Source organism: Salmo salar, chromosome ssa20 (genome assembly GCF_905237065.1).
Source record: "Salmo salar chromosome ssa20, Ssal_v3.1, whole genome shotgun sequence".
In the NCBI taxonomy this organism is placed as follows: Eukaryota; Metazoa; Chordata; class Actinopteri; order Salmoniformes; family Salmonidae; genus Salmo; species Salmo salar.
In genome coordinates this window covers 24536156-24559693 of record NC_059461.1, presented here as the reverse complement: position 1 = coordinate 24559693, position 23538 = coordinate 24536156, and the positions used below count along the sequence as shown (strand labels likewise).

The following is a 23538-nucleotide window of genomic DNA, read 5'->3' as shown; positions in this document are numbered from 1 at the left end:
TTAATTGTTATTCAAAATGAACTAGTGTCAATGTTGTATTCTCAAATGAACATTTCCTTCGTAGGCTATTATTACTAAAGTATCATTTCAGGCAAACAGAAAAACTGAACCTTGCTCCACTAATCCCTGATCTATCTACTGGGTGATTAGATATCTATTCCAGCCCAGCAATCGCACACTTGATTGCGATCACAAGACAATAACAAAAGTCAAGTGACCAAAGAGATAAGGACAATTCAATGGTAAAATCTGTAAAATGTATTGCATATAATCTGTTCAATCCTGTGTTTACATTACCCATTTTAAAATGGGCAACCTGGCTTAACCTAACTCCTCTTCAGACTCATCCATCACCAGCTGAGGCAGTCCTGAGATGTAACACAGGGGAGAGGAGTGAAAACAAACCCCCACAGTGCAGTGCCTCAAACCAGGCCACCCAGAGACTCAGACAGGCCGGCTACAACAACATGGCCTCTAATGGTCAACTTGTGCTTGGGTGAGGGGGTCATTAGTGGCTGTCTGCAGGTTAGTAGTCTTGATTGATATCCTTGTGCTACACTCCTGCTCTTCCCATGCTACTGGGGACTTGTAAACCCTGACTATGACTGTATATGCAGTAGTTTGTTTACTCAAACCCTTGTCACCTAGTGGGACTCTGGGGGCACACAATATACTCCACATGACAATACAAGAGATAATCAACAGACTGCATTTGATTGTATATTTTTATTATTCAACAAATGGATTGTTGATAACATTTGTTTCCTGCGCAAACTGTACATTGATCTCTGTACACCCTTTAATATACACACACACACCAGTCAAAGGTTTGGACACACCTACTCATTCAAAGGTTTTTCTTTATTTGTACTATTTTCTACATTGAAAATAACACAACTATGACATAACACACATGGAATCATGTAGTAACCAAAAAAGTGTTAAATAAAAAATTATATTTGAGATTCTTCAAAGTAGCCACCCTTTGCCTTGATGACAGCTTTGCACACTCTTGGTATTCTCTACCAGCTTCATGAGGTAGTCACCTGGAATGCATTCCAATTAACTGGTGTGCCTTCTTAAATGTTCATGTATGGAATTTCTTTCCTTAATGCATTTGAGCCAATCAGTTGTGTTGTGACAAGGTAGGGGTGGTATACAGAAAATAGCCATATTATGGCAAGAACAGCTCAATAAACAGAGAACCGATAGTCCATCATTACTTAAAGACATGAAGGTCAGTCAATACAGAACATTTCAAGAACTTTGAAAGTTTCTTCAAGTGCAGTCGCAAAAAACATCAAGTGCTACGATGAAACTGGCTCTCAGGAGGACTGCCACAGGAAAGGAAGACCCAGAGTTACCTCTGCTGCAGAGGATACATTCATTAGTTACCAGCCTCAGAAATTGCAGCCCAAATAAATGCTTCACACAGTTCAAGTAACAGACATCTCAACATCAACTGTTCAGAGGAGACTGTGTGAATCAGGCCTTCATGGTCGAATTGCTGCAAAGAAAATCACTACTGAAGGACACCAATAAGAAGAAGAGACTTGCTTGGGCCAAGAAACACGAGAAAGTGACAGACCGGTGGAAATCTGTCCTTTGGTCTGATGAGTCCAAATTTTAGATTTCTGGTTCCAACCGCTGTGTCTTTATGAGATGCAGAGTAGGTGAATGGATGATCTCTGCATGTGTGGTTCCCACCGTGAAGCATGGAGGAGGTGTGATGGTGCTTTGCTGGTGACAATGTCAGTGAATTCAAGGCACACTTTAGCAGCATGGCTACCACAGCATTCTGCAGCGATACGCCACCACATCTGGTTTGCGCTTAGTGGGACTATCATTTGTTTTTCAACAGGACAATGACCCAACACACCTCCAGTCTGTGTAAGGGCTATTTGACCAATAAGGAGAGTGATGGAGTACTGCATCAGATGACCTGGCCTCCACAATCACCCAACCTCAAACCAATTGAGGTTTGGGATAAGTTGGACAGCAGAATGAAGGAAAAACAGCCAACAAGTGCTCAGCATGTGGGAACTCCTTCAAGACTGTTGGAAAAGCATTCCAGTTGAAGCTGGTTGAGAGAATGCCAAGTGTGCAAAACTGTCATCAAGGCAAAGGGTGGTTATTTGAAGAATTTGTTCCATCACTTTTTTGGTTACCACATGATTCCATGTGTTATTTCAGACAATGTAGAAAATAGTAAAATAAAGAAACCCTGGAATGAGTAGTTGTGTCCAAACTTTGGGGTCACTTAGCTTTTCTTTCAAAAACAAGGACATTTCTATTTGTTTGTCCATTAAAATATCAAATTGATCAGAAATAGTGTAGACATTGTCAAAGTTGTAAATGACTATTGTAGCTGGAAGCGGCAGATTTTTTATGGAATATCTACATAGGCGTAGAGGCCCATTATCAGCAACCATCACTCCTGTGTTCCAGTGGCACATTGTGTTAGCTAATCCAAGTTTATAATTTTAAAAAGGCTAATTGATCATTAGAAAACCCTTTTGCAATTATGTTAGCACAGCTGAAAACTGTTGTTCTGATTAAAGAAGCAATAAAACTGTCCTTCTTTAGACTAGTTGAGTATCTAGAGCATCAGCATTTGTGGGTTCGATTACAGGCTCAAAATGGCCAGAAACAAAGTACTTTCTTCTGAAACGCGTCAGTCCATTCTTGTTCTGAGAAATGAAGGCTATTCTATGCGAGAAATTCTAAGAAACGGAAGATTTCGTACAACATTGTGTACTACTCCCTTCACAGAACAGCGCACACTGGCCCTAACCAGAATAGAAAGAGGAGTGGGAGGCCCCGGTGCACAACTGAGCAAGAGAACAAGTACATTAGAGTGTGTAGTTTGAGAAGCTGACGCCTCACAAGTCCTCAAGTGGCAGCTTCATTAAATAGTACCCGCAAAACACCAATCTCAACAATGAAGAGGCGACTCCGGGATGCTGGCCTTCTAGGCAGAGTTGCAAAGAAAATATTAAGATGGTCGAAAGAACACAGACACTGGACAGAGGAAGACTGTGAAAAAAAGTTATGGACAGACAAATCTAAGTTTGGGTTGTTCGGATCACAAAGAACATTCGTGAGATGCAGAAAAAATGAATAGATGCTGGAGGAGTGCTTGACGCCATCTGTCATCATGGTGGAGGCAATGTGATGGTCTGGGGGTGCTTTGGTGGTAAGGTGGGAGATTTGTACAGGGTAAAAGGGATCATGAAGAAGGAAGGCTTTCACTCCATTTTGCAACACGATGCCATACCCTGTGGACGGCGCTTAATTGGAGCCAATGTCCTCCTACAACAGGATGATGACCCAAAGCACAGCTCCAAAATATGCAAGAACCATTTAGGGAAGAAGCAGTCAGCTGGTATTCTGTCTATAATGGAGTGGCCAGCACAGTCACCAGATCTCAACCCTATTGAGCTGTTGTGGGAGCAGCTTGACCGTATGGTACGTAAGAAGTGCTCATCAAGCCAATCCAACTTGTGGGAGATGCTTCAGGAAGCATGGGGTGAAATGTGTTGTGTGCTTTGATAAACTATCCCCTTTACAGCAGTAAAATAACAGCTTCTAAAAACAAAGCCCAGTGAGTTTGACAGTATATGAAGGGATTCCCAAATTAAATTATCTGCACACTGTCACTTCATTGAACTGAGGAGACAAAGTTTTACTCTACTGTTGCTCTGAGCCCTCAATGTGAATTCAGCTGATGTGGACTGGAGCGTCTCTCCAGTGATAATACATGAACAAATATTGCGCCATTGCAGCTTTGATAAACGCTACCTGTTCGGCAATAGGGTTGGTGGGAAGTGAGGAAAAAAAAGGACCTAGTGCAACAAAAGTCTACAATAGATAAAAACAAACTTAGAACAGTGGTTTCTGAAGAGCTGTAAGTAGTTACCTGCATATTTTTATTTAACTAGGCAAGTCAGTTAAGAACAAATTCTTATTTACCATGAAGGCCTACTCAGGCCAAACCCGGACGTCGCTGGGCCAATTGTGCGCCGCCCTATGGGACTCCCAATCACAGCCGGATGTGATAAAGCCTGAATTCGAACCAGGTACTATTGTAACGCCTCTTGCACTGAGATGCATAGCCTTAGTTTTCTTCTGTGACGCAGCAGTCTAAGTAAAAAATAAGCTGTGAATCAAAGTATGACAGGTGCCCATCAGAGCAGTAAACTTTGAGGGTAAACAGAGGTGCACACAACATTCCTCCCCACAACCAATAAACATTCACTGATCATGCACCCAAAATGCAAACAGAGACGCTAGAAACAATGACACCGAAATTAAATTGCATCAGGATAATGTGAAAGATAAGTGACTCTACTCAAGAACAGTGAATCTATAAATATGTACTGTAAAACAGCAACTGTTTCATCATCGTCCTCATAAACCTTCTATTGTCTTGTCAAATTCATTCAATGCTGTGCACCTTCATTGGAAAAAACAGCAGTTAGGGGTATTCTTTCACAATATGCCATTTTAGGAATGACTAATTAGGGTAAGTTGTGAGGCAGCTGCCATTTGAACCTTACAGGAAGCTTGAACAAGCCTGCCTAACTGGACCAAGTACGGATGGGACCTCACAAACTTCAGGCAAGGATAGCTATGCTCTTTGTACCTCGTTCACATGTCCAGAAACATAAAAAAGGCTGATATTTTGATATCATAAAAAATACATTAACAAAGAATTTCATGGATGGTGCAAACTCAACATGCAATATCTCCCACACCAGTTCACCCCAATGCTGTCTGACGTCTCTGTTCATTGGACTCATTCAAAATCCAACTAAGTTTTACTCTGTCATTTCCAGCTGAGAAATGAAGACCTTAACAAAGGTGCAGGTAAATGGATTCCAGCTGGGGAAGAAAAGGATGATTTTGGAGTGACAGATGAAGTCTACAGGGTGATAGGGAGTGGGTGGGATCTGAGACCCTCCTCTAGCCACTCAGAGGGGGTGCAGCGTAGCGTGGTACAGCTGTGGATACGTCGGAGGCGCAGCAAGTAGAGCAGGATGGATAGGAGGACAACCAGGAAGCAGGCCAAGAACAAGTAGTGGTTGTTGGCAAAGGAGAAGCTGTGACGCCAGTGGGAGCGGACTCCTTTCAGGCTCTCCTGCTGAATATCCCTTGGAGAGGAAGGTAAAAGTGTGAGTGAAGGAGATTAACTATTTTTCAACGTCTCCATAACCTAATCAGCTAAAATATATTGGCTATCACAACGTAATGAAGTGTGACAGAGCAAGAGTTCTCTTACCTCAAAGGCAAAAAACGGGTTCTGTAAAGGATGGCTCCAAGAGTCCATTGTACCTCTTTATCATAGACCAAAAAGGCAGTCCTCAGGTTTTTGTAGTCCGTAGGGAAGGAAAAGCCTGTGTGGAATACCTCATACATCCAGGCTGATTTAAAACACTGGTACCTGCACACAATACATCAATGTTAACATGAAATCTCCTTGACAACCCTTTACCATTACTGGACTCAGGTATTACTAAAATAGCCAGAGCCAGTGGTGGGACTTACTTGAGCCTGTGAACATCAGCGTGAGAGCCTGAGTCAAATCGCTTTTTCAGAGTTCTCCACTGGGTGGCGCAGTACCGCTGCAGATGAAGCGCAAAGTAAATGTAAACACAGCCACACTAACAGCAATTAGCCTAATCTTTGGTGAAATACATGCATTTTACATGCAGTTAGAGGACTGACATCTACAATGAAGAGATGCTGCTTTGCTGTGGTAAGGGCACACCTTGGCAGCACTGGCATACTTTGAGGAGTTAAAATCCCCGCCCATGCGCAACACATCCTCTGTGCAGAAGTAGAACTCAGAGAACCCATAGAACTGGCTGTTGGGGTAATCAATGGGAGGCTGGTAGATGCCATTGAGGGAGGAGTGAGTCTCATTGGTGTGGTTGAGGAAGGGCTGAAGCAGCTGTCTACAGTTATCAAAATCCCCCGTGCCAAGCAGGTGGAGTTTCCGTGTGGCTGGCCCCAGCTCATCCTGCAGATCTGAGGGTAGACATGGGTCCAGGAGGGGGGACTCTCCTGTCTCACCTACATGCTGACCCAGGAGCCTAGACAAACAAACTCAAATGAGCTCTCCATAAAAACAAGCAACAGCAGCACTGAACAATGTCAAACTAGTACACTCTTTACCAGTATCATAATTAGCAAGTGTTGAAAGTTTGTACTTGTTTTTAGTGAGAGTGTTCATGACAATGCTCTCCTCGTATCTTTGTCGAGCAGCATTTCCTCCAAAGCCCAGGAAGGTAGACACATAGACCCGGTAGACATGCTCTGTCCGGTGAGCATCGCAACCCAGGTTGAACTCGGCAAGCACATTTTTGGCCACTTCCTCCTACATAAAATAATAACATTCAATATCAGCCAGGAAATGGTTCTCTATTATCTAAGACTAAGTCTACACTAATATCAAACATATTAATTAATGCTACATATATACAGTGCATTCGAAAAGTATTCAGACCCCTTGACATTTCCACATTTTGCTACGTTACAGCCTTATTCTAAAATGGATTAAGTAAAATGTGGTCCTCAATCTACACACAATTCCCCATAAATGACAAAGCAAAAACATATTTTGAAATTTTAGCAAATTTATTAAAAAAATAAACAAAAACAGAAATACCTTATTTTCTTAAGTATTCAGACCCTTTGCTATGAGACTTGAAATTTAGCTCAGGTGCATCCTGTTTCCATTGACCACCCTTGAGATGATTCTACAACTTGATTAGAGTCCACCTCTGGTAAACTCAATTGATTGGACATGATTTGGAAAGGCACACACTTGTCCCACAGTTGACAGTGCATATCAGAGCAAAAACCAATCCATGAGGTTGAAAGAATTGTCCATAGAGCTCCGAGATAGGATTGTGTCGAGGCACAGGTCTGGGTAAGGGTCACAAAACATTTCTACAGCATTGAAGGTCCCCAAGAAGACAGTGGCCTCCACTATTCTTATAATGGAAGTTGAGAAGCACCAAGACACTTACTAGAGCTGGCAGCCCAGGCCAAACTGAGCAATCAGGAGTGAAGGGCCTTGGTCAGGGAGGTGACCAAGAACCGATGGTTACTCTAACAGAGCTCCAGAGTTCCTCTGTGGAGATGGGAGAAACTTCCAGAAGGACAACTATTTCTGCAGCACTCCACCAATCAGGCCTTTATGCTAGAGTGGACAGAATGAGTCAACTCTTCAGTAGAAGGCAGGTGACAGCCCACTTGGAGTTTGCCAAAAGGCACCTAAAGGACACTCAGACATTGAGAAACATGATTCTCTGGTCTGATGAAACCAAAATTGAACTCTTGGCCTGAATGCCAAGCGTCATGTCTGGAGGAAACCTGGCACCTCCCCTACGGTGAAGAAAGGTGGTGGCAGCATCATGCTTGGGGATATTTTTCAGCAGCAGGGACTGGTAGACTAGTCAGGATCGAGTGAAAGATGAACAGAGCAAAGTACAAAGAGATCCTGGATGAAAACCTGCTCCAGAGCGCTCAGGACCTCAGACTGGGATGAAGGTTCACCTTCCAACAGGACAACAATCCTAAGCACACAGCCAAGACAATGCGGGAGTGGCTTCAGGACAAGTCTGACTGTCCTTGAATGGCCCAGCCAGAGCCAGGACTTGAAGCCGATCGAACATCTCTGGAGAGACCTGAAAATAGCAGTGACGCTCCCCATCCAACCTGACAGAGCTTGAGGGGATCTGCAGAGAAGAATGGTAGAAACTCCCCAAATACAGGTGTGCCAAGCTTGTAGCATCATACCCAAGAAGACTCGAGGCTGTAATCACTCCTAAATGTGCTTCAACAAAGTACTGAGTAAAGGGTCTGAATTACTTAGGTAAATGTGATATTTCAGTTTATTTAATACATTTGCTAAAATGTCTAAACCCGTTTCTGCTTTGTCATTATGGGGGATTGTGTGTAGATTGATGAGGGAAAAAAACAATTTAATCCATTTTAGAATAAGACTAACATAAAATGTGGGAACATTTTAGGGGTCTGAACACTTTCAGAATGCACTTTAAAAACCATTTACTTAAAGAAACCTGGACCAAGACAGTTCCGCATATAGCAAAAGCTCCAGGTGAATTACGTTCAGTGGAGGGCAAAAACAATGAGAAGAGATGGTAAGCATGCAAATTGTCAGAGTAAATTAAAAACCATAGACAAACCGGTCATGGATATTTTGCATGATGGCTCTCAATGCATTATCTTTGATCTTCATTCAAGTTTCAAAGTAACACATTGTGGCTAGTATTCTATTGCTAAAGCCCAAATCCTGTTATGAAGCCATGCAGCAGGCTTATCTTTACAGCAGACCTCCAATAGTCCACCCTGAATGGAGAGGACTTCATCTCCAGAGGACAAACATGATGTTTACAGGTTTAACCAGGGAATGAATGGTGGGGCTGAAGAGAAAATGGGTGAGTGACAAAACCCCAAAAAGAGAGCACAAAAAAGTGAAATTGTTGTTTACCACCTGTTGTGGAAAAGCAAGCTTACAGTTTTGGGCACTTCGTACGCTATCTGTGTGGAGACGCCACCCATGTCCAGAACACCGGCGGTCCGTGTCCTCACCAGCGCCTCCTGCTGGTCACCTTCTGGGACCTGCACCTCTACTACTGCATCCCTCTCTATAGGAAGGATAGAAGAGCAGAAGGTCCCATTGAAGAAGGGAGACAAAGAGGAGTGTCAGAGGTAAGTAAAACAAGGGAAAGAGGAAATTAAAGTCTTCAATGTGAATATATGCAGGTCTCTTAAGGAAAGTTCTTTAGATACTTACCACTATCCACATGATTAAACTTTCCAAGGACGAAGTTGATTCCAATCCATGCATACACACCTCTCCAAACACAAGAAAGGACAATTCATACAGAGCTCTATGCTGACTTAAAAAGGAGCATGTGTACCCCTCAGTTGAAAAACACAAAGAAATGTAGGGGCACAATGAAAAATATTTGCGCTAATAAAGCTAGAATTCTTACATTTTTCCAGACGCACTGGTGCTCCTAAATTACAATTCTAGGTCACACAGCAAAATATTTGGCCGCATATGAGAGTAAAATGGTCACACTGTAGAGCCCGGTCATATATTCCAGAATTTCTACTGTTAAGTTACAAATGTTTAACACTGAGCATGATGACATTCTCCATCAGAATGGTCAGTGTTTAGCTTGCCAGCTTCTATAAAATGGGTTAGCTCACCTTCCTGCTTGCCAGAAATGACCTCCACATGGGAATCAGAGAAGAGGAAGTTGAAACGGACAGGGATGTCAGTCCGTAGATCCTCAAGAAGTGCCTCCTGTTGACTGAAAAAAAGGATACAAGCCGATTTCAGCATGGTCACAGTGGTGTAAGAAAAAATTACTTTATAACTTCCATCTCAAGATGAGAAATACTCTCAGATGTGGTGGGTAACTGTACCCATCAGGCAGCACCCTCATTCCAGCTGTGCACAAGATGTACAGAGGGGTCTCCTGGTGCTTGTGTTTAGGAATGTGCCAGGCAGCGAAGCTCAGCAGGGGGTGGATGTAGTCACTGGCCTTCTCTGGTGTTTTTGCTAGTGTCGAGATACCTTAAAAAATAACACCAGAAAGTCATGACCATGGCTCAGTCTTTCTTGGATGGAATGGATGAGTTCTTTAAACTATTTTAAAAAAAAACATGTATTTCTTTATTCAATTTAACTAGGCAAGTAAGTTAAATACAAATTCTTATTTACAATGACGGCCTACCCAGCCACACCCGGATGACGCGCTAGGCTAATTGTGCACCACCCTATGGGACTCCCAATCATGTCCGTATGTGATTCAGCCTGGATTCAAACCAGGGACTGAAGTGTCGCCTTTTGCACTGAGATGCACTGCCTTAGACCGCTACTCAACTCAGGAGCCCAATGTCAACTAGAAGCCAATGTCTTCTACATTATGAAAGAACAGTGAGAATGTGTGCATTCCCAGCAGCACACTAGTCATCAGCAACCAGGTATGCCTCACCTGGTTTGATCTTCATGACCACTGGCTTCCTGTGCTGATCTCTCATCTGTCGGATGTCAAGCAGGTCATGGGGATTACCATTGTGCCTGGGCCAACAGTACACAAACACCCTGGAACCACTGCTGCCGCAGTCCACCACCAGACCATAGTTTAGGTTGTGATTACTGGTGTCTGTGGGCTCCACATCTGTGACCCTCGCCAAGTGTCTTGGTGAATAGTTGAACATTTTGGGCCAAATTCAGGCAAAAATGTACTTCAATGTTTTTACAGGAATACATGAAGATAAATAAAAAGGCATACACAGCATGTATCTTCTACAAACAACTGGGGGACAGACGTATATCTTCTAATGTGGTACAAGAATCTCACCTGTGGAAATAGTTGTCCTTTCTGTTCCAGCTGTCCTGGCCCTTTCCTGTTACCAGCAACAGGTAAATCAGTCCCACCAGCAGACCAAAGAAGAGCAGCTGCCTGAATGATGGTAGTGGTACACGGGGTAGAACCAGGGGTGACAGGCTGAAGTGCCAGGAGGCTGGGAGGCATGATAAGCTGATCCTGTAAGAAGAGAAACCTCAGTATGTTTAAATACACTGACTAGTCTATATAATAGCGATATTGCACAACTGACGACCACGGCATAGTAATTAAAAGATTGAGCAAGATGTGAGTTGCTACATTTTGCCAAAACATGTATTGGTCTTCTACTCAGTCGGCCGAGCCTACCTTCCCATGACGTGAACTGTGTTACTAGTTCACTGGATGAAAATCCAATGGGCCACTGAAGACCGGATGTGTTGGCTTCGGACGGCTTCGGACCGTCACCAACATTGTCCCACCTGCACATGGTCTTGGTAAAATAAAAGAAACACTTAAGTTACAAGATATGCTGTCATTATTACTGAAACCAACCAATACTAAATGGTGACATTTGGCCACCAGCGCATGCACCACTTTTGCCACGTAGCTATCAACGTTAGCGTTTTGCATAGGATGTAACCGGGCTCATGTTTGATTTGTAGCTAGCGAAAAACACAACACTAAATTAGCCTAGGCAAGTAACGTTAACGTTACAGTACGCAATTGTACCCACCTACGGTGCATCTAAAACCATTGAGTTTCGAACGACTACGTTAAATAAAACATTAGCTAGTTTGCTACGGACTATTATTACTAATACTAATTTAACTAGTAGGAGGAAGAATTGTTGAAAGCACAGTGGCTAGGCTAGATAGCTACCTATCCAATACGCAGGTCAGGCAGATGTGAGTGACGTACATTTTTCACTGATGTAGCCCGCTTGCACTAAGTAGCCAGTCAGTCAGTCAGTATGTCATTCTTCAAGTACGTGTGCTTTTCCCCATGCATATTTGGGGATTGAGCAAATTATTATCTTGCACATCATTTCAATGTCTCAAGAGGCTAATTGGTTCCTGAGTATTCTGATAGCTTTCACGGGTCCAAGGCAAGGCAACTGTGATAGTACAACTCCCATATTGCCACAATTGAAGAAACATTTGCAAGTTCATTGGAAACAGAAACAAAACTGAACAGTGTAGACATTACTGCAATACATTTAATACATATTTGGTATATACACTGATATTGTTATCATAACACCCAACCCATTAGTCGATCTGAAAGTGGCTTTATATCATCTATAAATGCACTTGTCAAACTTATTCCGCCGAGTGTCTGCGGGTTTTCGCTCCTCCTTTGTACTTGATTGATTGAATTAAGGTCACTAATTAGTATGGAACGCCCGTCACCTGGTTGTCTAGGTCTTAATTGAAAGGAAATAAACAAAACCAGCTGACACTAGGCCCTCCATGGAATGAGTTTGACGCCCCTGTATAAATGCATTTAAAAAGGAAGTCCCTTTTAATCCAGGGTTTTAAAACAAAGGTGTCATTGTACGCTGATGATTCATGTTTTCTTTTAAATCCACAGCCTCATAGAGGATCTAGATTACAACCAAATTATGGTAAATGTACTATATTACGTATTGGATCACAAAAAAATACAACTTTTACATTACCGTGTAGTTTACCAATAAAATGGTCTGATGGTGAAGTGGATATACTCCGTATACATATCCTGAAATAAATACATGATCTCACTCCAATGAATTTGAATAGAAAGTCAGCAAAATACATAAAAAGATCTTGCTACCATGTCTATCTGTGGAAAAATCACCCTGATTAACTCTTTAGTCACATCGCAGTTTACCTATTTGCTTATGGTCTTGCCTACACCTAGCGAACAGTTTTTAAACTATGAGAAAAAAGATACAATTATATTTGGAACAGCAAGCCAGACAAAATTAAACAGGCATATCTATATAATTAATATGATTTCGGAGGGCAGAAAGTATTAAGGCATTAGACCTCTCACTAAAGGCTTCAGTCATACAAAAGTTATACTTAAATCCGAACTGGTTCTCTAGAAAATTTGTAAGAATGGCTCACCCTATGTTCAAGAATGGCCCTTTTCCTTTTATTCAGATTACAACCTCTCTCTTTCCGTTATTTGAAAAGGAAATCGTCTCCCAAATATCGCTATTTTTAAAACAAGCCATAGAAAGTTGGTTGCAATTTCAATTTAATCCACCAGAAAAGACAGAACAAATAATACAACAAATATTGTGGTTAAACTGAAATATACCAATTGATAAAAATGTATTATTTTTAAAATAAAAATATTTAAAAAATGTATAATCTTCATAAATGATATCAAAAATAGGACTGGTGGAGTTGTCACACATGCAACTAACAAAAACATAAGGAATGTTCTGCTCCACCCAAAATTACAACCAACTAATTGCAGAATTACCGCAAAAATGGAAGGGGGAAAAGTAAGAAACTTGTCTGTCGGCCCTGCATTAAAATAGCATAATTGGTTAAAGAAAATTGTGATAAATAAAAAGTACACCAGTTTCTTAAGGACCAACAAAAATGACAGCGGTGACATCAGGGTTGGATAGGTTACGTTCTAAATGTAATCCGTTAGTTACAAATTACCTGTCCAAAATTGTAATCAGTAACGTGACTTTTGGATTACCCCAAACTCAGTAACGTAATCCGATTACATTTATTTACTTTTAGATTACTTTCCCCTTAAGAGGCATTAGAAGAAGACAAAAATGTATGTTACCAATTAAAATACATCTATTGCAGGATAAATCAATGTTAAAGTTTACATATCTGGCCATATTATAGATGTTAAATGTTACTTTCTGGGTTGGTTATGTAGGCTTCTTCTAACCCATCACTTTCTACAACATATAATAATAATAATATATTTACATTAAATACCAAAGCCTATCAGAATTCCAGTCATTCCAATAAATGTTAAACCCCTTGATCTTCAAGAATAGGACTTTGAAATATGGAAATATAGATTAGCCAACTTGTTTTACCTGAGCATAACCCCAAAACTAAGGACTTATTAGCCAGCCCTACTCTGTTGTTTATGATTGTTGTCATGGAGAACTGATTGGGCTAATTGATTCGAGTTGAAAAATAAATGCTGGCTCATGGAATGGCATGCTTTGAGCACTAATGAAAAGTGCTATTTACATGTGAAAAATGAATGCCATATGCTGCATTTGCTATAGTCCTCTTGTTTACCTTTTTGTTGGTGACACTTTGATATCTTGTTAAAGGGCAAATGTTAAAGGGCAAATCCACAGATGAAACAATAACAAAATGTCACCCCGCCTGTTTTGGTAAAAAACTGAGGGATGGGCCTGGAGAAATGCCACCACTCTCAGATTACTAGACAGAGCTATGGATGCAAGGGCTGGCCATCCATGATATCAAAATGATTGTTTTAACCATGTTATTAGGCTATAGTGTGTGTTTACATTTACAATGTTTACAGAGAAAAACAAGCGTATATTTTGGGTTCTAATGGAGTGTGACAGTTGAACTAACCTCATGAGGCATTTATAGATTATATTCTTCAAGAATCAATGGATATATATACAAAATGTATAAATACTAGTACAGATTGGCCCTTTAAATTTATCAAAAGTGTGCGAGTTTGAGCATGTGTCCATTAGGCCTATGGATTTATTTTATCAACATTAATTAGATTGAGCAATAAAAGCCCCACTTTTATTCCATAGGTTGGGACCCGGACTATGAATCTGTTGCAAGAGAGCATTTTTCGCTGGCTGTCCACTGGTTTCAACAACAATGATTAATAGGCAGTTTAAACTTCTTGAATTGAACCATTATGGGTTCAAATACAGATTTGTGAACAGTCATCCACAATCCATAAGGCTCAAATAGCTACATGAGAGAGCAGCAAAATGATTCACATCAATGCGCTACGTAGATAGCAATAAGTGATATGTATCGCCGTAGACTACACCACTGCGGTCATCCTTACCTCCAAGCGTTTATTCAAATTGTATAATATTTGGATGCCGACAGCAGTCGCACTATTGGAAGACATAGCTTGGACTGTAGCCTACAAAAGCCTAGTCTTGCTCTTTTCCCGCGATTGAATAAACACATGTTGTGTGTCATCATAGTGGTCTTTGATTTGTGATCAGACTCGCTCAGGTGGAACAAACGTATACATTTACGCATTTTTTCAATGCTGATTTGAACGTCATTGAGATATTTTTTTCGGAAACATCCTTTCTGAATTTAAAAGTAATCCTCGAAGTAATCTAGTTTTTCAAAAGTATCTGTAATCTGAGTACAATGCTTGTAACGTAACGGATTACTTACCGTTTTTTTGTAATCCGTTACCCCAACCCTGTGTGCCATATAGATTGCAAAATAGTTGGGAAGAGATTTTGACGTACCGATTCCATGGCACATGGTTTATGAACTGATACGCAAAACTCCTTTTTCAATTTAAGTTATTATACAAAATTCTTGCAACAAATATAATGTATTTATATGGGGGAATACTACCTTCCCAGCTCTGCAGATTTAGCTGCGAATGGACAATCATTAGATCATTTGTTTTGGTACTGTCCATATGTAGCTTGTTTTTGGCCACAGGTCCAGGAATGGCTGAAGAATTGCAATATTTACCTACAGCTAACTCTGCAGATAGCACTACTGGGTGATCTGAAAAGTCATAGTCAATCAATCAATAATATACTTTTAGCAAAAATGTTTATTTTCAATCTGTAGAAACAATGAGAAAAAAAGGTTCTGAACTTTTGTGAAACAGTTCAGTTGAAAAATGCATGGCAAATAGAAATCCAATATGGTGGTGTTAAGAGATAGATGGGAGGGGTTGAATGGAGATAACTAATGTAAAACATACTTTGTCTGTAAAATGTACATAGGTTCAGAACTTTTGTGAAAGAGCACAGTTTGAAAGACATGGCAAGTAGAAATCAAACCAGATGGACATCAGAAATAGATGGGTGAGGTTGAGGAAGGCCATGAGTAAAAATTTTTTTTTTTAAATGTAACTATTGGAAAATAGACTGTGTCCATAAAATGTATATAGTATGTATAAGCTGGAAGTAGAAGCCTAAGCGTTCTTGTTCACTAGTTTACTCCAATTAGGGGAGGGGTGATAGGGTTAGAAAGCAATAAAGGAAAATATTTTTTTATAAGATATATATATATATTTTATAAGATAGATATAGAGATATATATACACACACACTACCGTTCAACAGTTTGGGGTCACTTAGAAATGTCCTTGTTTTTGAAAGAAAAGCAAAAAAAAAATGGTCCATTAAAATAACAAAATTGATCAGAAATACAGTGTAGACATTGTTAATGTTGTAAATGATTACCACAGCTGGAAACCGCAGATTTTTCAGCTGTGCTAACATAATTGCAAAAGGGTTTTCTAATTATCAAATAAGCCTTTTAAAATGATAAACTTGGATTAGCTAACACAACGTGCCATTGGAACACAGGCGTGATGGTTGCTGATAATGGGCCTCTAGATATTCCATATATATATTTTTTTTAATCTGCCGTTTCCAGCTACAATAGTCATTTACAACATTAACAATGTTTACACTATATTTCTGATCAATTTGAGGTTATTTTAAATGGACATTTTTTTTCTTCTTTGCTTTCAAAAACAAGGACATTTCTAAGTGACCCCAAACTGTTGAACGGTGTGTGTATATGTATCTATCTATATAAAAAAATATATATATTAAAAAAATCAAAAACATATGGCAGATTGGAAGTGATGCTGACAATTACATTGATGGAAGCTACAATCTGCAATATTAAAGCTGATCTACCCCCTTTAAAAAAAAGTGATCACAGACCTATGTTACAAAAGACATATCATGCAATTATTTTTGATCACCATGCCCAGACTCTCTTTGAGGGTCAGGGATCGTTAGTGCAGCTGACTTATTTTATTACTGTTGTCACTGTGCAGGCTCAGCCCTCTTCACTGGAGAGGTATGATATTTTTGTTGAAGACCTATAGGGAGTGATGCGTAAACAAAGGTTACTTCAGTTGCCTCTTTTGTGGTAGCATTTGAAAGATAAAGGAACAAGATCCAGGCATACCTGTATCTGCAAGCGTTATGCGACTACGCTCTTTGTCCAGTTCATCATCTGTGATATTGAAGTGGGTTTGAGGGACTGAGGGCAAAGCGCTCAGCAGATCATCACAAAGGGAACCAAATTCCCTGACAGGTGAAAGAGGGTGTGACGGTACTTCAGGGAGTGTAGAAGGCTCATCCAGACTAGAGTTCTCCAATAAAAATCTTAGCTCATCCTCCAGCCCGTCTGTGTCTGCATCCACTAAACAAATAGGAATAGGATCATTGATCATTTGCCAGACTCTCTGGACATTGGCCATTTAATTATGAAATTGTTTCAACACTACAACTAAATAGCTGTATAATACGGAATAGGACATACTTGAGTTGAGTGCTCCACCAGCCAGAATTTGGTTCACTTCATCCTGAGTGTCACACAACTGTAATATCAAACAGTGAGAAAATAAAATTTAGACTGGTGTGGACATGCAACAGTTCAATAATAGCATCTAAATGCAGTCCCAGTGAAGAAGAGTCTGACCTCTTGGATTTGATCCACAAGGCTCTCAGCTCCTTCTACTGTCACATCCTTCAAAGAGAGTCGCAGGGCTGACACTCCAGCCTGATACGCCTGTATCACCTAGAGGCATGCAGAAAGATTTATATAAAGAGATCACAAGACCTTAGTTCCTGTATGTGGGACATTGGCCACAAATTACCCACATAAGCTTGCTCTATGTTGGTTAGATTTTTTAATGTTAATGTATCAAGCGCATATTCACCAGTTTGTCGGTCTGTGAGTTTGCTATCTTGTCTAGGATTCCCTTCACATTTTCCAGCTGGGCATATAAGTGGTCTGCTTTCTTCTCGACTCTCTTTCGGCTTCTCAAACATCTTAGAGCCTGGGGGAAAGAAATTCATTGAGGTTTCCCCGACAGCATTTGAGTTGGTGAAAGACAAAAAGTCAACACAGTATCTGAGGATTGTAAATCAACCTGAGATTTCTTCCCTTCCCGCAGCAACACCCTAGCTTCTTCTTTGTACCTACAGACATAACACAGCACAAATCACACACAATATTGTAACATCACATATTTGACAACATTAAATGATGGGTCACACTGCATGAGACAACGCTTAATGGTGTCAGGGACGCACTTCTCTGCCTCTAGTCCCAATGCCTCCACCCTCTCTTCAAGCAGTCTCTCACTGCGCTGGAGCTGGTAGATGCCTAGGTCTACATCACTGACAGGAGACACATGATTCTGTCCTGGCTGAGAAAACTTCACAATCTGTACAGACCAAAAAAATATACATTGGCTCAATGCAACACTGATACAGTGACATTATCCTCAAAAAAATCTGTGTGAAAGCTCATAGATAATGATATGAGTTACCGGACATGTAATAATATGCGCACTTAAATGAATTATTCTATTATCCTCACCTTCTCGCTTCCATGCAGTGATACTGTCACCTGCTTCTCCCTCTGCAGCTGTAGCAGAGCCATACACAAGGTACTCTCGTCAACACAGACATGGGACGACAGTGTACGGAGCTCCTGGAAGGACAGGAGAGAGTGGTTGGCCACTGGGGAGCTCCGGTAGACACCAAGCAATTCTGCTGCCTTCTCCTAGAAGAAACATACAGTACATAAGTAAGAGGTTAGTGTTAAATGCTAGTTGCCCCTTAACATGTTTTAAATTAACTAATTATAATACACACCTTTACCAGTTCGATAACAACAAACAACTCCTTCAAAGTAACCCCACTGCTACCAAGAAGAGTTGAAAAGGTCCATTTTAAAGGCTTCACCAGCAACAGGCCAACACCCCAAGACACCCACCCACAGTCTACATTTGCGGCAAACTCTGACTCCCTTTGTATCTTGCCACACCTGCCAGAAATACAAACAAGTACGGTCAGGTAAGGAAAGTGGGACTATGGCACTTTTAGGTAGGCAACATTTTGCTCACACTTTAGCAGATTGAATTTCATTGATATTATACCTGGCCATGCACTGAATGACAGTAGCCAAACCCAAAGGCATAATTCCTTTTCTCTGAAAAACCTGGTTCAGCTCCTGCAAATTAACACAGACGGTTCCGCGACTCCTGCAGATCTTAAGAATGAGTGATGTCCAGAAATCCATTTTACTGTCCCAATCTGTTGTGCTGACATCCCGGTTTTCTTTAAAGTCAGAGAACAGGAAATTCATCCGTTCATCGTCCTCCCACTCAGGTGGTAACGCTACTTCAGTAGACATTTCTTCCCCAAGATTTGATGGAACCATTTCTGTACAGCAAAAGACAGACAATGACAGTGAAACGCTAACGTTAGCTAAGCTAGCAGACAGAATAACAAATATTAAGTGACCAAGGTTATATCAAACTGAGCTGTTTCACTAGAATATTCTATGATATCATTTCACCCAGATGATCAGCAAGCAACCATCTAACCAATACCTACTGCCTGTGTGCTCCACAACGTATTGTTTTGAAGTTAGCTTCTTCTTCTGATGCTGCTGCTGCTGCTGCTTCTTCTTCTTCTTCTTCAATGAGGTTTAACGGCGGTTGGCATCCGATAGATGTTGCATTACCGCCACCTACTAGACTGGAGTATAACTCCCTCATACTTTGCTTGAAAATAAAACATACAATTTACAAATACCCTACACTCACTAAAAACCCACCACCCTACTCCACTATTTCAATCTACCTAGTCCTACCTCAGGCCAACTGCCTGAAAGGACGAGACACCACCACTCAACACACCTTGTAACTCTTCGGACTTCAAGTCTCATACACCAAAATACCCCTCTGCAGCTGCCACCAAAACCTCAATTTTCTGTGACTTATGTTCCATCCCTGCAGTACAGTTGATAACCATTGCATAAATTGCTAAAAATACAATCTTACTGAAGCATATATCACTTGTTGGCCTATCCCTCTGTACTGGTACAGATCTACTACTCACAACACTTCTCTCAGGATCCCTCCCGCTTGACCCATCTTCCTCTACTTTCTTCACTGCCTCGGCATATGACAACTTCTGCTCTACTCTAACCCTGGAAACCTCAACCTGCCTCTCTCACACCGGACATTTCTGAACCCCAGGCCCATGGGCACCCCTGCAATTGACACATACCACTACTTCCCCTATGCTACACATTCCTTTGTCTCATGCCCTTCTCCACACCTCTCACACCTAGTAATCTCCCTCCTACATACTGCTGCCACATGCCCAGAAGCTTGACACCTGTAACAATGTAATGCATTCAGCACAAATGCTTGTATGGGATAATTTATATATCCTAACACCACTTTGTCAGGCAAAACTCAACGTCAAAACTAAAAGAGAACAGACAGCTGGTATGGCAATTGCTCAGCCTCTGACCGCAAGGCACTACAGAGGGTAGTGCCTATGGCCCAGTACATCACTGGGGCTAAGCTGCCCGCCATCCAGGACCTCTACACCAGGCGGTGTCAGAGGAAGCCCCTAAAAATTGTCAAAGACCCCAGCCACCCCAGTCATAGACTGTTCTCTCTACTACCGCATGGCAAGCGGTACCGGAGTGCCAAGTCTAGGACAAAAAGGCTTCTCAACAGTTTTTACCCCCAAGCCATAAGACTCCTGAACAGGTAATCAAATGGCTACCCGGACTATTTGCATTGCGTGCCCCCCCAACCCCCCCCCAAACCCTCTTTTTCGCTGCTGCTACTCTCTGTTTATCATATATGCATAGTCACTTTAACTATACATTCATGTACATACTACCTCAATTGGGCCGACCAACCAGTGCTCCCGCACATTGGCTAACAGGGCTATCTGCATTGTGTCCCGCCACCTACCACCTGCCAACTCGTCTTTTACGCTACTGCTACTCTCTGTTCATCATATATGCGTAGTCACTTTAACCATATGTACATGTACATACTACCTCAATCAGCCTGACTAACCGGTGACTGTATGTAGCCTCGCTACTTTTATAGCCTCGCTACTGTATATAGCCTGTCTTTTTACTGTTGTTTTATTTCTTTATTTACCTATTGTTCCCCTAACACCTTTTTTGCACTATTGGTAAGAGCTTGTAAGTAAGCATTTCACTGTAAGGTCTACACCTGTTGTATTCGGCGCACGTGACAAATAAACTTTGATTTGATTTGACAATTCTTGTTCCACCAGTCACGCCACCCTGTCTGCGTCGCACCAAACGAGGAGCATCACAAACACCGGGAATCTTCCCCTTCAGTTGGTCAACTTTTCCATTTACCACTACCCCAGTAATCACTCCTTTCAATGGCGCCATTTTCTTGAGAGCAAAACATTTCGCATCTTTGTCCTTGAAGTTCGCTTGCTAGCAGCTTCTTCTTGTTATTCTTCTTCTTCGGTATATTGGCAATCACACAATTTAATCTGCATCTTATGTGGGATGGAAACAGGATTCCCCCCAAAAACTGAACAATCTACCAAATACAACAAAAAATATTTTTAAAAAGAAATAAGATAAAACTAAATCAAACAACTTTTCTGTAAAAAAAATAAAACAGATCTGATCCCTACACAGGCTCAAGGGAAACCGTGGAGGGTGGGTCTTTTGGCGCCAGTACCCCTTGCAAGTCTTCAGATGTAAAATCCTTAAGTCCCAAAACCTTTTCTGCCGCAGCCACAATAATGTCCAGTTTCTTAGACTTCTTTGAGATTTGCGCTGTACAGTTTATAACGGTGGCAATGAATGCAACAAAATCCACCTTTTTAACATACACGGTATTTTTTGTCTGGCAGAAAACATTTACTACAGGCTGTGGTGTATCCACTACTATACAGTATCTTCACTAGCAACACGTGTTTTCTCAATGCTTTTAAATCGCCTCTGCATAGGAGATTCTATTGACCATTCTAACTCTTGCCACCTCAATCTCCTTCACCCTTACAGGGCACTCCAGGAACTCAGGATCCTGATCCCCACCACAATTGCAATACCTCGTCATCCTTCTATACACCATTCCTTAGTATACGCTGTTCGTCTGCACACAATTGAAACATGGTCAAATCCTTTGCAATCCTTACACTGCAGTGGTTTGGGGATGAAAGCTTTTATGGCGTATCTTACAGAACCAAGCTTCACATGTGTATGTATTTGCTCTTTATCAAAAAAAACAATAGGACCGACTTTCTTCTTTTTCCCCATTCACCCAGCAGGTCAGACGCCGGGCACTAACCACACCAGCAATTCTCTTCAGGTGTTCAACCTGAACATTCGTCGTCACCCCTGAGATGACTTCTTTGACAGGTGCTCTACCCCAAAGTTTAAAACACAAAACTTATGTTGTCCGGATTCTTTTGAGGCCCACTGCAATCTCCCTCTGCTCTTCAGAAATACAATTTATCAAAATAAGACTTCTCCTGGTCACTCTGACAGACTCCACCTTTCCAAGCGCATACTTCCCCATTTCTGACACGTCAAATGGGTTTTCCACATATATGCATCCTTACTCAACAAACGCATCCCAACAAGAAGTGATTCATTATCATTCACACACGTATCCTCCACTCCAATTTTAGACCATTCCCTTTTTGTTCCAGTTTTTGATACTACTGTAGTCTATTCAGAGTATTCGTCTTCACCAAAATAGCTTGACGTGCTGCTTGATTTGAACTCAGCATCCACTTCCGCCATCTTCCCACTTACAATCACCTTGCGGAATGCAACCAACCCTCGCTAGCAGCTGCCAGCTCACTTCCTCAACGTCAGATTTGTGCTGTTTCTGTGCATGTTCACGATGGTCGGAATCAGAGGGCGTGTTCGAGCGGATCACTTTTGTCAAGTCGGTAACCAAAAAGGTAGGTTGCATAACCATTATGGTTATAAAAATTGTCCGACTTCAGACTCATCTGATCAAAGGTCATGCAGTTTTTGATTTAGTCTCCTTCAAGTCACTGCAGTTGCTTCTCACCAACTGCACCATACAGCCATCACCTGCCTTACAAAAAAAGATTGCAGTTTTGAAACTGCAGTAAAAGTGCAGTAACTGCAGTTGACTGTTGTATTTTGGATGCAGTAATTGCAGAATAACTGCAGTGTACTACAGTTATACTGCACTCTAAGTGCAGTTACATTGCAAAATTACTGCAGTAAAAAATATATATATATATTTTGGACGCAGTATTTGCAGCATACTGCAGTTATACTGCACTCTGACTGCAATCTTTTTTTTGTAAAGGCGGCATTGTGGAAGGCACTATTTGTCAACCTATCATTAGGGTGTTTTTGTTTGACCCATGCTAACCTCGTCCCCAGGCTAGTTTTCCTTGCGCATATGCCGCGATCACGTCCTATCGGAGTTATCAAAAGCTCCTAGTTCCGAAATTTCACTTGAACATTGCTTCCCATTCAAGAATCACACTGAAGTTCCATTCTGAGGCGGGACTGAAACAGTAACCAACTTTGCCTTCATTCTAAAGCTACAGAGCAAGGCCGGCATTATGGGTGGGGCTTATGGGGCCTGGCCCGCCCTACTATACCTCCTTGCCCGTCCAAATCAAATATTGAAATGTTGATCATTTATTTGACCGAGACACGGCTGACAGAAAGACGCATCTATCTAAGATAAAGCATCCGAGCGAGCGAAACAGTTTCCGTATGTGTAGACCATGTATCTGATTCTGTCTGGACCAATAGAGTATGGCATGTCATACTATTTCTGACCATACAACATCAGATACATGGGCTCCATTTAGTAAGACAGAGGGGCGCTGTTTTGCTCACTCATTGGCCTCTGCAGGCTCCAGTGAGAGAGTTTCAGCAGAGAGGAAGAGGTGAAGCGAGCTGTGGCGTGTATTTATTTACCAAGAAAAAAAGAGTATGACATTGTACAATTGTAAAATGTACACACGTATGATTTCAGTTTATGAGTCAGTGATATGGGAGTTGGAGCCATGTTCATTTCGACATTATAAAGAATTTTTTTTATAAACAATTGCATCACTGCCATGTTGATCCTATTA

At 41.3% G+C, this 23538-nt stretch overlaps 2 protein-coding genes across 7 annotated transcripts; both read right to left on the bottom strand.

The window, feature by feature from the left end:
• Window positions 1-3330: 3330 nt before the first annotated feature.
• Window positions 3331-11324, bottom strand: LOC106579862 (ectonucleoside triphosphate diphosphohydrolase 4). Of its 5 annotated transcripts, none has more exons than XM_045703106.1 (13): window positions 11277-11324; window positions 10764-10887; window positions 10410-10595; window positions 10041-10246; window positions 9469-9619; window positions 9250-9353; window positions 8828-8887; window positions 8548-8678; window positions 6213-6379; window positions 5771-6095; window positions 5548-5624; window positions 5282-5443; window positions 3331-5153 (listed from the first exon to the last, which is right to left on the bottom strand). In XM_045703106.1, the coding sequence occupies exons 2-13, from the start codon at window positions 10769-10771 to the stop codon at window positions 4925-4927; spliced, it is 1806 nt and encodes a 601-aa protein (XP_045559062.1). In that variant the 5' UTR covers window positions 10772-10887; window positions 11277-11324; the 3' UTR covers window positions 3331-4924. The 5 variants fall into 5 exon arrangements, with proteins under 5 accessions (XP_045559062.1, XP_014015634.2, XP_045559063.1 ...); XM_014160159.2 differs by having other exon boundaries at window positions 11131-11296; XM_045703107.1 differs by having other exon boundaries at window positions 3332-5153; window positions 10041-10086.
• A 3834-nt stretch (window positions 11325-15158) lies between these two features.
• On the bottom strand, window positions 15159-19943 carry chmp7 (charged multivesicular body protein 7). 2 transcript variants are annotated; one of them, XM_045703105.1, is made up of 11 exons: window positions 18996-19943; window positions 18540-18825; window positions 18256-18427; window positions 17978-18163; window positions 17689-17822; window positions 17526-17574; window positions 17313-17432; window positions 17072-17170; window positions 16913-16970; window positions 16556-16792; window positions 15159-16466 (listed from the first exon to the last, which is right to left on the bottom strand). In XM_045703105.1, exons 2-11 carry the CDS (start codon window positions 18821-18823, stop codon window positions 16411-16413), a joined length of 1395 nt encoding a protein of 464 aa, XP_045559061.1. In that variant the 5' UTR covers window positions 18824-18825; window positions 18996-19943; the 3' UTR covers window positions 15159-16410. The 2 variants fall into 2 exon arrangements, with proteins under 2 accessions (XP_045559061.1, XP_014015640.1); XM_014160165.2 differs by having other exon boundaries at window positions 19000-19933.
• Between the last annotated feature and the right edge of the window lie 3595 nt (window positions 19944-23538).

Bases quoted from the DNA above. Each gene is read 5' to 3' on its own strand.
- LOC106579862 (XM_045703106.1), bottom strand. The intron at 8,888-9,249 runs GTGAGCTAACCC...GTGTTTGGAGAG, and splicing joins CATTTCTGGCAAGCAGGAAG to GTGTGTATGCATGGATTGGA. The intron at 5,625-5,770 runs GTGTGCCCTTAC...CTTCATCTGCAG, and splicing joins AGTATGCCAGTGCTGCCAAG to CGGTACTGCGCCACCCAGTG.
- chmp7 (XM_045703105.1), bottom strand. From the start codon at position 18,823: ATGGTTCCATCAAATCTTGGGGAAGAAATGTCTACTGAAGTAGCGTTA. The intron at 17,575-17,688 runs GTGCGTCCCTGA...TTATGTCTGTAG, and splicing joins TTGGGACTAGAGGCAGAGAA to GTACAAAGAAGAAGCTAGGG. The intron at 16,793-16,912 runs GTATGTCCTATT...CTATTTGTTTAG, and splicing joins TGGTGGAGCACTCAACTCAA to TGGATGCAGACACAGACGGG.